The sequence below is a fragment of the Oryzias melastigma genome, linkage group LG19, assembly GCF_002922805.2.
Source record: "Oryzias melastigma strain HK-1 linkage group LG19, ASM292280v2, whole genome shotgun sequence".
NCBI classification, from domain to species: Eukaryota; Metazoa; Chordata; class Actinopteri; order Beloniformes; family Adrianichthyidae; genus Oryzias; species Oryzias melastigma.
In genome coordinates this window covers 12419279-12433830 of record NC_050530.1, presented here as the reverse complement: position 1 = coordinate 12433830, position 14552 = coordinate 12419279, and the positions used below count along the sequence as shown (strand labels likewise).

Genomic DNA, 14552 nt, shown 5'->3' with positions numbered 1-14552 from the left:
ATACCCTCCTTGGATCAAGAAGGTTTGACCCTCTTCTCACCTGAGCCGGTGAACTCCTGCTGTGATGCGAAGCCCCTGACTCCTTAAAGAATGTGGAGGCAACATTTTCCAGGCAAGCAGCATGTTTGTTTTTTTCTTCATTCGAACCAAACGGAAGTTAGCCGTGATGTGGCGGGGTCAGTGAAAGCAGCGCGGCAGTTTGTGTGGGAGCCCCCGCTTTTGTGCCCTGTGGCGAGGGACGGCTGCCGTGCCAGGCTGCTGACAGGGGTGGGGCCCTGGCAGCGCCAGGACAAGTGGCCTTTGTGTGCTACTTTTTAGGAAAAAAAAAAAGGGGGGGGGGGGCAGGTCAGGAAGGAGGCGAACCAACAAAGGCCGCTTATAGCCGCCCACATCCTCACCGCTGTGGCTTCACACTGTCACAGCTGGATGAAGGGTGTCTGTTGAGAAGTTGTAAATGGGTAGTCCAGCCCCTCCCTCGCTTGTTTGTGACAGCAAAAAAATATTGTTTGGCATAGTGGCACATCTGGGCGTTATCCCACAGTGGAGCTGCTGGCACACTGCCGAGCACTTCCATGCGTGTTTCTGGGAGTACAAACACCAAACCGTCTTCCTGCTGCTTTTATCGCTTTTATTTCCCTGCTTTAATGTTACGTACACACGTGATGCGTGTTCAAGATCACGCCGAACAGGGATTCTTGAACACCCTTTTGACATGGTGTCACTACAGTACTAGCTCATGTACTCCCAGTTAGAAGAGGTTTGGTGCAAAATCTCACAAATCTTGCTCTAGGCCTTTTATCGCAGCTCTATTCTGATATTTGAAAGTCTTCATATAGTTCCAGCATTTTCTCCTCCATGATCAATTTTCACACAGTTGCCAATTCTATATATTTAAAGGCATCACTACCAATTTCAAATCTCGGATTAGTCAAAATTGATATGATTTAACTTTCAACGGGCGTTCAAAGGATGCATGTTGTGTACTCAAAGCTAAAAACTAGCTTCAGATGTCATAGAATTCCAGTAAGGTAAAAAAAAAACACAGTTATTAATTTCTCCTTCGGGATCATGTTTACAATGGTTGATACTTTCGTGTTTTGAAAAAGACGCTACTACACGTCACGACCAAAACAGAGTTGGTCAAAGTTCCGCGTTTTTGGAATTTATCAATTTGTACGCATTGAACTTAAAAACTTGTGTGGCGATGCATAAATCCAAGAGGTCTGGACGCAGAAGCCCAAAATTTGGAATAAAGTACATTTGCATAAACTTTTCATTGAAAGTTGCTGCTTGAATGTGAGTCGACGCAGCCTGTGTGAATGTACCTTCAAAGGAAGTGGTCGCTTGAACGCACGTTCCCAAGGCTGCTGTGAACGTAGCATAACAGCACAAGAAAGTTAGGAACTGGAAACACAGATTGTGATTTTTTTCCTGCATGGAGCTTCTTGTTGTCTGACAGCTGCTTGTGGGGTTTATGTTTACATGAAAGGCCCACTACATGGGCAAAATTGTTGGCGGTCAGCTTCAGCAGACCTTGTCAAGACGGAGCCATCTGCAAACAGCAGCTTGAGGTTGCTAGGTAACCGTTGGCAGCAGAGGCTGACAGTGTGGCGGAGTGGTTCGTCTCGCCTCCCATTACTGGATTTCTGTTGCTCTTTTTTTTTTCCTTCTTTCTTGTCCTTTTTCTTCACTTTATGACCGCATCCCAGCCCCCACCCCACCACCACTCCGGTCCCTCTTCACTTCATCAGAGGCAACTTAACACCAGCAGCAGCTCAGGCCAGCAGTGGGAAGCTTCCCTCCACCTCGCAGTGGAAACTCTGGCCTCATCCCTCACAGCTCTTTACCCGATCCTTCTGCCAGACTCTCAAGCTGGCTGTGGAACCACAGCCTCCATTCTGCGCCGAGCTCAGCTTTCTCCAGCACATCCACAGGAGTGATTAGAAACAAAATGTTCAGGAGACATGCATTTACAGATTCCTCCTGGCCACAGAATAAATGTTTTTTTTCTTGTTTTTTTTTTCACAGTAGGCCTAGATTTCTGAAATAATTTCCCTCATGACCTCATTCTGGTCTGGGGTAATTTGAACTTTCTACTTTTATGTTCTGAAAGATTTAGCAGATGACATGTCCAAAAAAACTTCCTTTTTAAGCCCCATTTTCCATACAAGGCAAATTCTTGGCTTGTTTGTTTGTTTGTTTAAAAGAAGCATAGTTAGTTAGGTTTAAAGACCCACTCCGATCATCTTTTGAGCTATTTTAAATTGTTTTCTGTGGCATTTTAAGTATAATTATGCAGTTTTTGGCCAAAATAAAAATAAGCTTGTGTTGTTTTCTAGGACATAGTATTCCTATATAGAGTGCAAGTATCAATATTTTTCCAGGTATAGGTCATGGTTTTTGCATAGTTTCGACAGGGGTGCAACATATACTTTGATACGACTTGTATACAATTTATAAAAAAATAAATAGCAATGACCACTAGAGGGCACTGTAGGCGTGTATATCAGGATGAATTGTCAATTCTCGGTCTCATATTTTGTTAAATACATTTCTCCCAAAAGTGCGATTTAGAGTCCAAAAAATACGATACTTCATTAGAAATTTGCCTCTTTATTGGCGCAGAGCAACCCCGCCCCTCTTCCCCTTCTCATTGGAGCTCGCCTACTGTATTTTCTACGTCACAAATATGAGCTTTCTCAAACGGCACTTTTCTATCTGCTCCTGATTCACAACGATTTGAATAAAGAATTGGGTTTAAAGACCCACTCCGATCATCTTTTGAGCTATTGTCAATTCGTTTCCAGTGTTTTTTTTTTAATTATGATTATGCCGTTTTTGGCCAAGTCAAAACACTTGTGTCATTTTCTGGGACTTAGTTTTTTCAGAATGGAAGTACCTGTATTTTTCAGAGTATAGGTCGTGTATGTTTGCAAAATTTGGATCGCAAATTATGTGATTTTAAAAAAATAGCAACAACCTCTAAAGGGCACTGTAGGCATGTGTATCAAGATGAAATGGTCCAATATTTTGTTAAATAAATTTCTGCCAAAAGTGTGACTTATAGTCCAAAAAATATGGTGCTTCATTAGAAATGTGTCTCTTTGTTGACACGAAGTAACCCCGCCCCCCTTCCCTTCTCACCCAGCCTATTTCTACATCACAAATACGAGATTTTTCAAATAGTATTCTTTAATCTGCTCCTCATTCACAACAATCTGACTAAAGAAATACTCAGAAATACAATTTTTAGCTTAATTTTCTTAATATATGTCCACAGTCATCGTGAAAATACCACAGGAACATGTTAAAAACACAATTTTTACCAGAGTGGGCCTTTAAAGTTACACATGTTGAATTTAGCAGAAACGGAGATGGAGGTAAATAATGAGTTCCTCTCACAGGAACATTTCTCAGATGTAAGAACTAAATAATTCAAGAACCTCATTAATAATGCAGAAGGAAAATGTGTATCTTATATCATTATTTGTCAAACTGTTGGTCAGATCACTACTTAGGTTATTTATTTGTGTGATTATTTCATTGACTGAGGTACCTGGTGGGGGTCATTTTTTACTCCAAAAAAGCTTGAGATCCGTCGGAGTTACAACCACACCGGGTGTGTGTGTTGCTTGTTCCTTTCGACAGGTAAACCCACAACGACATCCTGTTCCCTCGACTTAAACGACGCACAATCAAGCCGGAGGAAAAAACAGGAGCGCGTCCGCGTGTTGCATTAGCAGCCTGGCAACAGTTAAGCAGCGAGCAGAGGCGGCGAGAAGACGGAGCAGCGAGAGGAAATGAGAGGGATTAATTAACGCAGGAGTGAAATTAAGAGCCCCCACCTCCCCCTGTGGTTCTGACATGACCCCTAATACTCTGCGAGCCTTCAGCGTTTGTTGACATTTGCTGCGCAGTGTCTGAGCTGGCAAAACCTCTGGCTGTTTAGTGGGGAAGTGGCCAGCGACGCCACACACCTTTGGACTAAAGTGCAGCCTTTTTATCCCTGCATGTCACCTACTGACAAGCTGCAGCGAAAAGTGGAGCGCCGGCCACGGCAGAGGCCAACGCCTGTGGAGGGTTCAGCAACCCCCACTGAGATGAACCCTAAACAAATCTGAAAGCGAGAATGAACCCTGGTTTAAGAGATAGCATGAGGTAGTGGATGCTATGAGGATAAATGGTTCAGATGGGATGTTTTACTGCTGCGGTTCAAACCCACGAGCTGCATTCACGTGCAGGAACTCTCCTATCAGGTTTCATGTTGATGATCTATTGATCAGCGGTTATGGTAGAGACGGTATGAAGTCTAACAAAGGTCAAATTCATCAGACGGAAACATTTCATTTCTAATTATAACCCTTAAAGCAAAAGATGCCAGAAAGTATGAATGGAAAGCAGCTCTGAAGAGAGAAAAAAGAGCATTTTACAAGAAATCACTTTATGTTTCCAGAATGGTTTGATAGAGAAAAATAATAGTTTTTACTCATCACCAGATCACTGTTTCAGTAAAGTAGCTTCACAGTTTTGCTGTTGTGGCTCGCCTAAAATTTAAATTTTAACTTCTAAAAAGCTTTTTCTTCAGAGTTCCCTTCTTTACAAAAGCAAAGTCTGATTTTATTTTTACATAAATGTATTTAAAGTATCATGCGTATCTCTAACAGTTTCATTTTTAAGTTGTATTTCACTTAAAATAATTGTTTTACTTTTTACTATTTGCTGCTTAGTTGTGTGTATTTATCTCTATCTAAATCACAACGATGGAGAAAAACATCGCCTGCTTAAATCACACTAAAATATGTTTTCATATTTTTATTGAACACAATCATGTGTCTTGTTTATGCATAAAAACAATGAATTCCAAAGGGTTCACGTGTTTTCTCCTGCAACTAAAAGTAAAGGCACTTTAAGAGGAAATTTAAACTTGTAGCTAATTTTCCAATATTCTCCAAAGTCAGTTATAAAGATAAAACACATTTTATTAACAATTATGCAAAATCTTTTAAAATTGAAAATATTTTGTTTGCATGAATGCACAAAAAGTTTATGTTAATCGTTAAATCCTCTTAATTAGTGCAATTTCCAGTAACAGTTAAACAATTAAAACACTACAAATTAAAAACATTTGTAAATTTGACTTTTTTTTAAAAAAGGAAAAATTGTTTTAGGAATCATATGAGGAAAAAACTCCCAAGCCCATCATTTATATTACAGAATCCTAATAAGAGTTTTTTTCATGCTCAAAGTGGGAGGGGCTTTATGTTTTGATTGACATGTGACCGTCAACCATTCAGCTCCTCTTTTCACAAGTCCATTTAAAATCAAAATACATAAATATTGACTGATGGATATTTCTAATCTAAATACTTTCTTTTATGTGAACTTTACATTTTTATTTGATTTATCTGCATCTATAAACATTATATCTTTATAGCTGTTTGACACAAACGTACAGGTTTAAATAGTCGATTTTTCACATTTTTGAAGCTCAGGACATCATGACTTGTGACTGTTAATCACAGTTCGTTCTCTTTGTTTCCCTCTAATAAGGCCATGTTTAAGATTCCATTTGAATGCATGACATTTCCGTTTCTGCATAATTACCGACTATTTTGAATCAAAGACCATAGGCACGCTGTCAAGTGTATCACCACGGAGACGGAAGGTGCTGATAAGGGTGTCATGAATGCATCACTTATCAGACCTGCGTGTGAGGCAGACACTAATTCTGGTTCAGAATGTTTTTTTTTCTTTTTTTTTTGTGAGAGGGGGTGTCGACTGTCACCTGTCTACTTCCTGCACTTAAACACATCACCGTCTGCGAATCAAAACCAGTCAGTCCGGACAAATGTTCGACTGGAATTTACAGTCCGAGGAGGAGGAGAAGGAAGGATGGGAGGCAGAGGAATGACAGCTGAGGTGAAGGAGTGACAGACACCGAGGGTAGCTGGGAGGAAATGCGCGCTGAAAGCGAGGAGATCTGTGAGCCAACTGGCAGGCGGAGCTGGACATCTGCAGAAAGGAGGAGCTGTCAGAGGCACGGGGAGAAATCCATGAAAGTACAAAGCAGCGAACTCTGAAATATCAGAGGAAGGGTCTGCAAGCTGGAGATTTAGACTGTATGAGACTGAAAGGTCAAAGAAAGCGGGTGACTCACGGAGTTCAGTCAATCTAACTTGTGCCTGAAGGTCTGATGCAGCCTGCCAACAGCTTTTTCTCCCCAGTGCTTCTCTCACCTACGCACCCACTGCAATCTGGAACTGTTACATACCAGGATGTGCTGCTTAGATTAGCGTATTTCTGGCTTTTTTTTCCCTGGAAATTACAGAGAATATCCGAGTCAGTGTTTTCACACTGCCTTCAAAGGAATATTTCTTTAAATCCTCGACCTAACCTGCTGCACTTCTACTAATCTCATGAATCAGGCAAAACTAACACAAACTGTGTTGATCACTCAGGAATTGGGACTTTGGTAAGATAATGTTGCATTATGGGAAGTAACTCCACAAAAAACAGCTCAACTAGTTAGACTAGTTTGTTATTGTAATCCAATAAAGATGATATTAATTTTGGATTTTTTTAGGAAAAATGTACAAACATTGGATGAAAGGGGCGGAACTATTGTTCAGTTTTGTTTCCTTCATGCCAGTTTATGTGTTGCACACTTACATGTAAATGTTGTAAGTGTTTATTGAGTGTGTAGCTCATGATAAGTTTATAAATATTGATAGAATTACTGTTCATGATTAAAAGATGATTTAGTGTCTGTACAGTAAGACCCTTTATGCTACCACAAGGGGGCCCACGTCTGGGTCTCCCTGTACCCGTCCCCAGCCCGGGTAAAATTCAGGGCTGTGAAAACTCTCTGCCAAACCACCCGTGCGAAGCAGTGAAAGCTGATTTGTTGTGGCGATTCCTGACAGGGTGTGACGAAAGGTCAACAACTACAACGCTGCTGCTAGCATGTTAGCATTATGTTTATCGGTGTTTGTGCTGAACTAGGAAGCTGTATCTGTAGCTTTTTTAAGCAAAAAAATTAGTAAAAGGTTAGATGTTGACACAGGGATTTTTAGGGATTTGGACTTTCATTTCACTTTTACTTCTTTATTTTAGGGGTTGGGTTTAAAATATTACTTTTGTCTTCTCAGTTAAATCCTATTTTGATATATATGTATGTTTTAGGGGTGTAATGATGAATCGATGAATCGATTCATTAGACTAGATCAATTTGTCTGAGACAAGTAGGGAATCGAATTGACCGATATCATTAAAAAAATCATTTTAAAGGGAAATTAATCAGTCTATAATCAATCTTGGAAAATACTATTTAGATATTCAGATAATAGGCAGCAACATCCATTTTCTGCTAAGACAAAAATCAACAAAAACAATAAAAGCTTTCTGTTAAAAGAAAAAAAGAACAGGAAACCATGACTTCTTCTAAAGGTTTAAGTTTTTTTTAAATTTACCTGAGATTAACCACATTAAATCTTTTCTTTATTAATATGTCTCCTATGTTAAGCTGGTAAGAGTTTTGGTGATGTCATCCTGGTGGGTGTGGTGAGGCAAAGCTTTCGAGGCTCAAAAAAGGAGGAGGAGGAGATATTGGCCCTTGTGCAACTTTTGCACTCTAGACTTCAGCACAAATGTTTGTGGCACCAAAAATAAAAAGGCTCAAAAGTGGCAGCTGAAGTGAATGATCACCATGACAACATGGTTAAGTTCACAGGAAGTCAACACCTCTGCCACATTGACCTGCAGTCGCTGTTGGACTGCTCGCCTTCTGTCTTCTCTGTTGTCCTTTTATCCTCCTTTATTACACACTTGTTCTTCATTCACAAAGTTTGTGTACTCTATTTTTTATCCTAAACTTCACCCCTTAACTGCTTTAATCAGTTTCCTTTCTGAGGAAATCTGTGTCAAACTGTGTCCCATATCCTCCTTTAAGCTCCGTTCGTATCACAACAATCCCTCCTGACGTCATGGTAATTGAAGTGAGGTCACACGTAAATGTGCAGATAAAGATCCTGGCATCAAACCAAAGGAAAGCTGGGAAATGAAAGATGTGGAGTTACTACAGCAGATCGTACTGTAAGGTTGAAAGTCTTGTCTGAACTGCCAGCCAAGAATGATTCTCTCCCTCCTAAATGTATGGAATAATCATGACCTGTGCTGTGATGTGAGCTGAGAACTCCTCAGGGAAACGTTGCTTTTCCTGTTCAGGTCCAGGTTCGACTCTTGAGCCGCACGCCGCTCAATGCAGCATGAATATTTATGCTCCTCTCTTGTTAACATTGAATGAAGCGGCTGTGGTAATTGTCTTTCTTCTCGGTGCAACACATCGTCTTCGGCGCGATGTGTGAGAAGGTCGAGCCGCTGGGGAGTCCAGCTCTCTTCACTCTAAGTGAGGAAAAAGTGGCAAAGAGGAAACGGAGAAACAGTCGAGTGGAGACAGAACCAGAAATGACACGCACTTTGTCAAGCATGCCGCCGCCGTGCGGATGTGAACCGACTTGTTTCAGGCTTTGCAGAGTTTTCCCTAAATCTCAATTTCATAGATGCATTTCTCTTTCACGGGCGGGCAGTAAAGGAAACTCATTTCTGAAGGTGGAGATCGCCGTCTTTTCCTTTCTTTTAGCAGCTGCTGCTTCTATTCAGAAATAAGAAATGAGCATCCTTGTACATGTAGAGAGGCAGTTATTACAATCGACGATGTGTAAACATCTCTGGAAAGTGACCGTCCATATAAGTCTTGATAGTAGATAAAAAGGAGGACATTCTGTCTGACTGGTGTTACCCAGCCCTAAGGGTTTTAAGATTTTGGCTAAAAAGACCACTGGGAACACTTTTAAGCCGTGTTTCAACTGAGCGGTCCGGTAAGGAGTAGTGGTCGGGATGGTCCAGTTAAGCCTCATTTCTACTGAATAATTTGTTTTCAGGGTGCATGCGTGGTGTAGACCGCTAGCGTGTCATTGTAGTGTTACGACTAGAAATGCAACAACAATGAGGTCATCCAGCAGCTCGTCTTTTCCTTGCTTGACTTCTGGTACATCGTTTATAACAGGAATTTATATGTTGTTTTAAAGAAGATTCAGGGCAGGATTGAAATCTCAAAAACCCGAAAGATGACAAACGTTGGAAATGCTATCTTATATTAGCCCTATATTGGTGCTTTCTAATGTTGTCATCACTTTCTGTCAATCAACAGGTGGCTACAGCAACTCCGCCCCAACCGTTTCGAAAGAAATATTGAAATGTAGGTTTTTGATGTCAGATGTACTTTTCTGTCTAAAATAACCTCTTTTATTGTTACAGGTATCCGGCCCCAAATCATGAACGGGCCCATGCACCCGCGCCCGCTGGTGGCGCTGCTGGACGGGCGCGACTGCACCGTGGAGATGCCCATCCTAAAAGACTTGGCGACCGTCGCCTTCTGCGATGCTCAGTCCACACAGGAGATCCACGAGAAGGTAAAAAAAAAACACTCAGAGCAGGCTGGATCTGATTGATGGGACATACCTTCGGCCAGCATCGCTTCGCTGATATGTGAAGCACGTTATATTGGCCTCATGCACACTTGCCTGTTCAAATATAGTGGCTTCATTATGATTTAATGTCACTCTGTTGCACGAAGCGTGATGCCTATATCAGTGCCATTGTTCTAATAGAGAGTCTTGTACGGCGGGGATGCGGTGTAATTACATTGGCTTGCTGAGGCTCTTTATTGCTTTTTATGCCACTCTTCGGCTCCAAAACAATATATGTCTGCAGAGATGGGTATCACCCAAGTGCTATCTCCATCAGAAGACAGAAAGCCTCTGCACTTTTGCTTTTACTGCCTTTATGAAAATAGAGCATATTAAAAAGGAGAATTTGCATAGAGATCAATTCAATCAAAGACCTTGGGCGGCGAAAAGAAGGGGGGAGCGGGCAGCTTTTTGTTTGTTTTAACACTGCCTTATCAGGACAGACACGATTGTAATGTTCACCTTGCCGGCATATTCAGCAGTTCACTGTAATAACTTGCAGTCTGGATACCCAGAGGCGCCGGATAGATTGAAAATGTTCAATCTCCTCCTTGCGCAGAATGCATGCATAGATGTAGTGTTGATAACTTCAACACCAGCTGCCGCACACTTCTGCATAAATTTAACTCCATGCGGAAAGTTACGGAAAGAGCCGGCCAATGATGGAATATGAAAGTGGCCTCTGGTTATAACCGGCTTGTGACTAGATAGGGTTTTTTGTGATAGAGAAATGATAAAACACACACAATTTAGAGTTAAAAGTATTGCTTCAGTCCGACGACATAAAGTTATAAAGAAAAAATTATCTGTTATTCAAGAAGTAAGTTGTACAACCTTTTAAATCTATATCTGCACCACTCCGATCATCTTTTGATCTACTGTGAAAGTGTTTCCAGTGATCTTTTAGTTATGATTATGTCCTTTTTAAGATATTTTTTTAAACTGCCGTTTTCTAGGACATAGTTTCTGACAGCCCCGCCCCCTTCCCTCCCCCTGTTAATAAAGGTTTTTCCTACTAAATACACTCTTTTTCAAACTGCATTTTTATTTGATTAAATAAATACTCATAAATGCAACTCTAAGCTTCATTTTCTTTGTATATGTTCTGCACCATGAGAAAAAATGCCACAAATGTGTACAAATTTTCATCCGAGTAGGTCTTTACACTTTGAATACACAGAAATACAAATGCGCTCAAATAATTTTAAACAGAAATGCATAATATTGGGTTAAACCTGTCTTTTGTTTAGTTTTCTAAAGTGCTACACATGTCAGTGATGTGATATATTGTATTTTTTACTTTTCTCACTGTAACAGAAAGCTACTTTTGGCTTTGACTGAATTAAACAAAAAAGTTAAGTTTTTATTTGCAACAATAAAAAATATATTCATTATTCTTTTCGAATTCATCGGTTAAATTGCTAAATATGAGATGCTAAGCAGTGTAGCTAAGTGCTAAATTTAGAAAATGAAGAAAAGCGAACCTGTTTGGACCAAATTGTGCCACATTTTGGGAAAAATCTTAAATGCATCAATTAAAGTATATTTTTTTATAAAAATGTTATCATTTATAAGCATTATTAGCAGGCTAGTTTTTCCATTTTTAAAAACGTAGCAGCTAGCTGCTAATGTTAGCATCACATTTTCTCTGAGAAAGTTAGCAATTTCCCTCTGAATCAATCTACCTTTCAGTATGACTAAATGCAGTTATATGTATGTATGAATATCTATTTATGTATAATTTTTGTTTTTCTTAACTTTATGTTTTTTATTGGGTTTTTATATTTTTTTAGGTTCAGCATTGGGTGATAATTGCTTAATCTAATTTAAAAATGAATTATTCATAGTACATTTTTTTGATAAAGTATAATTAATCTGCAACGTTTCTGGATTATATTCTAACAAAGATTTGTGCATGACTGTCCCCTCACAAACAGGAGAAACTAAAAAATCTATGGCATACTTTTTGCTCCTTCTAGATTTTGGAGAGACGAGACTTTAAGTTGAACGTTTCCTGCAATATTAGTTTGAACAAGGAAGTAAAAGGCGGAAAATAGGAGTTTTAAGAATCAGTTTGACCAGAAAGAAAAGGTTTTTCCCTTGTGGAAAAAAAAGCCTCAGCTCTCAACCACACTGCAGCCGCTCTGATCACTGGTGGAATGATTTCATAACCCTTAAATCCCTTTCCAGTAAACCACAGTCAAACACAAACACATGGTACAGGGTTGTTTTTTTTCTCTTTTCAGCCAAAATTTCAACACAAAAAAATGATGGATGCTAAAAGCATTAAGGGTTTTGCTTACAGGGAAGAGGAGCTTATATTTATGGTCAGCTTCCATTAAACGTCATTTATGGTGAGTTCTGGCCAAAAATCTCTGTCTTCAAACCAACAGAGTTGAAGAAGTGTGTGTGTGTGTGTGTGTGTCGGCTGCATGTGTGTGAGGAGCTTTTTGACCTTGAACTAGTATCTGGAAGGCTTGTTCGGGACACAGCGCTAATAAAAGCAGTATGGAAATTCAGAGCTAATCTACTAATCACAGGAAGGCTAATTCACTTTGGCTGAAGGTGAAGGCAGAGTTGTTATTTAGGTGCTGAGGGAGGGGGGCCACAACCGATACTGCTTCAGATGTTCATCACAGTAAATTACAGTTCAAGTCACCTTATCTGGATCCACAGCTCACTGGTCCAGCTCAGTAAAAACACATGAATTCAGGCAGCAGAATTTAAATTAACCAATTATTATGTAATAATAGGAAACTACATAACTTTACTTTTTTAGTATTTAATTAGAAAAGCTGAGTTACATTTCACATTTTTAGGAGAAATATCTTTTTGTCTTCCATGAATACATTTTTAAAGTTTAATGCTAATATTCCAACATTCGATGGGTGTTTTCAGACTGGACATAATTGGTTCGTTTAAAGCATGTGTGGCTGTTTTATTTTTTTAAACCTAAGTAAATCTGATGCAGCTGAAGGATTTAAGTTGTTCTTTTATTTTGAAAAGAACAAGTATGTAGTGTTGTCACAATGAAAAGTTAAATTAACAGAAAAACATAACTGTTGAATAAACGATAAATAAATGAATGTCTTAATGGTCACCAAAGTGTATTTTTAAGTGCAATTTTGCGGCTTTCGTTGTGTTTTGGTCGCCAAAAAACTGTCTCAAATGGCTCTTTTAGTGTTAATGGTTCCAGACGCCTGTCTTAAAGTGAACTTTGTTTCCCCTGATAATCCAGAACAAATATTCAGTCTGAATACACCCAAGCACAACAATATTAAATCATGTGGTTTTGTTTACAAGCTTTGGTTTGAAGCAGAAACAATAACAACAAATTCAGGTCTTAAATCCAGACCAATTTAGGCTGACTCGGTCTAGACCAAAAATAATTTTACAGTTTAAATACATACAAAATCTCAGTTAAAAACAGCTTAAATCTAACCAGGTAGGTTTTATCACATTGCACTTGTAGTTTCTAAACATCTATACAGAATCTTATAAAAGCAAAAAAACAAATTCTGTCTAGCAATAAAAATGATACTTTCAATAAAGTTTTTCAATAGTAAAAAAATTGGAAAAAAACACGTTTTCTTAAAATAATAATTCTTTTCTATATTTGTTGGCAGATTTTTTTTTTCTAATTTAAATAGTGGAGTAGGAATTTTTGACTTATTTCTAAGTTGTTTTTGAAGTGTATAGGTTACATTATTCATCACAAACATGGAAGAATGCTGTTTCTTCAGACTGGTGAAAAAAATATTTTTTTAGAGATATGATGTTTAAGCATCGCTTATATCTGATTTCTATTTTTTTAATGTACTGGTGTTGAATTCAAACAAGATGATACTTTAAAGTGACTCCTATTCAGATTTACTGTTTTTTTCCTAATAAGTGGATTGAAACTATTTTTATAATTAATAATTTAAGAAATGTATAATTTCACCTTTGTTTAGCTTAAACTATTATTAATGTTATTTATTTTTAACCAATAAAATAACTTTTGGCATAAGAATTTAAAAATGTATTGATATTTTTGAAATCAAATTGAGCCAAACCCTCCTGAGTCACAGAAATACCAGCAGCTCTTCTCTTGTTTTGTGCTTCATTGACATTCTGATTGTTCAGCTAGAAACTATTATCAAACACATCTCCGACCTTTGACCTCCAGCACGTCTGGAGGATCACACTTTGTTCATTGGCTGCTTTGACCTCTCCGTCTCCTCAGTGGTCCTGATCTGTCCATAAACCCCCTCCGGCCTTCAGTGTAACATGATGATCAAGCATCTCCTGCCAGAACAGATTGTGTCTTTCTTCCTCCCTTTGGTTCCTCGTGTGTGTTTTTGCATGATCCTCTCCTGTCTTAACATCACCGGCCTTGACAGATGCTCTCGTCTCACACGAGTCATTCTTCCTTATCTTTGTGTACACTGCTCACGCTGAAGCTCTTCCCTGACTACAAGATCTTTGACACCAGAGCGTCCTCCTCCTGCTTCCACTATCCTCCACTACTCAAACTGACTCAAGCTACAGCTAAATGGGAAAACTAGTTGCTGATAAATCAGTTATTTTTATAGACCAAAATTATCTAAAAACATTCAAATCCTCCTTGGGATAGTTTTTAGCACTTTCAAGAAAATTCATAAGTTTATCTTTTTCTAGAGTTTTCATATTTTAAATTTTGGGGGTCATGTCATGATACCTGATTTTATAACTCAAAGATATAATTTTTTTTTTATTTTTTGGGCGTGTGTAACACGTTTCCATGACATTTTTAGCAACCTACCATTTGACTATATTAGTAGCTTAAATTCCGGGTTGAAGCGCATTTAAAACTTGAAACAAGTGCAGTTCCTCAAATAACCACTGGGGACTCGTTTAGAAAAATGTTCACTTCATCCTAAATATCAAACTGTCCACATGAAACAAAATAAAAATAAATAAACAAATTGAAGTTCATTTCTTATTGGTTGTTTTTGTCTAAAATAATGAAGGAAAATGTTGTTTTAAAGCAGTCTGCGGAGTGAT

At 38.8% G+C, this 14552-nt stretch overlaps 1 protein-coding gene across 4 annotated transcripts in view; it reads left to right on the top strand.

The window, feature by feature from the left end:
• The window catches only part of LOC112153958 (C-terminal-binding protein 2), a 100983-nt gene that overhangs the window by 78611 nt on the left and 7820 nt on the right, over nucleotides 1-14552 (top strand). For all 4 annotated transcript variants that reach the window (XM_024284447.2, XM_024284448.2, XM_024284445.1 and 1 more), the window contains one exon: nucleotides 9316-9470. In XM_024284447.2, coding sequence (XP_024140215.1) covers nucleotides 9316-9470 — 155 coding nt within the window. The remainder of the gene's footprint in view (nucleotides 1-9315; nucleotides 9471-14552) is intronic.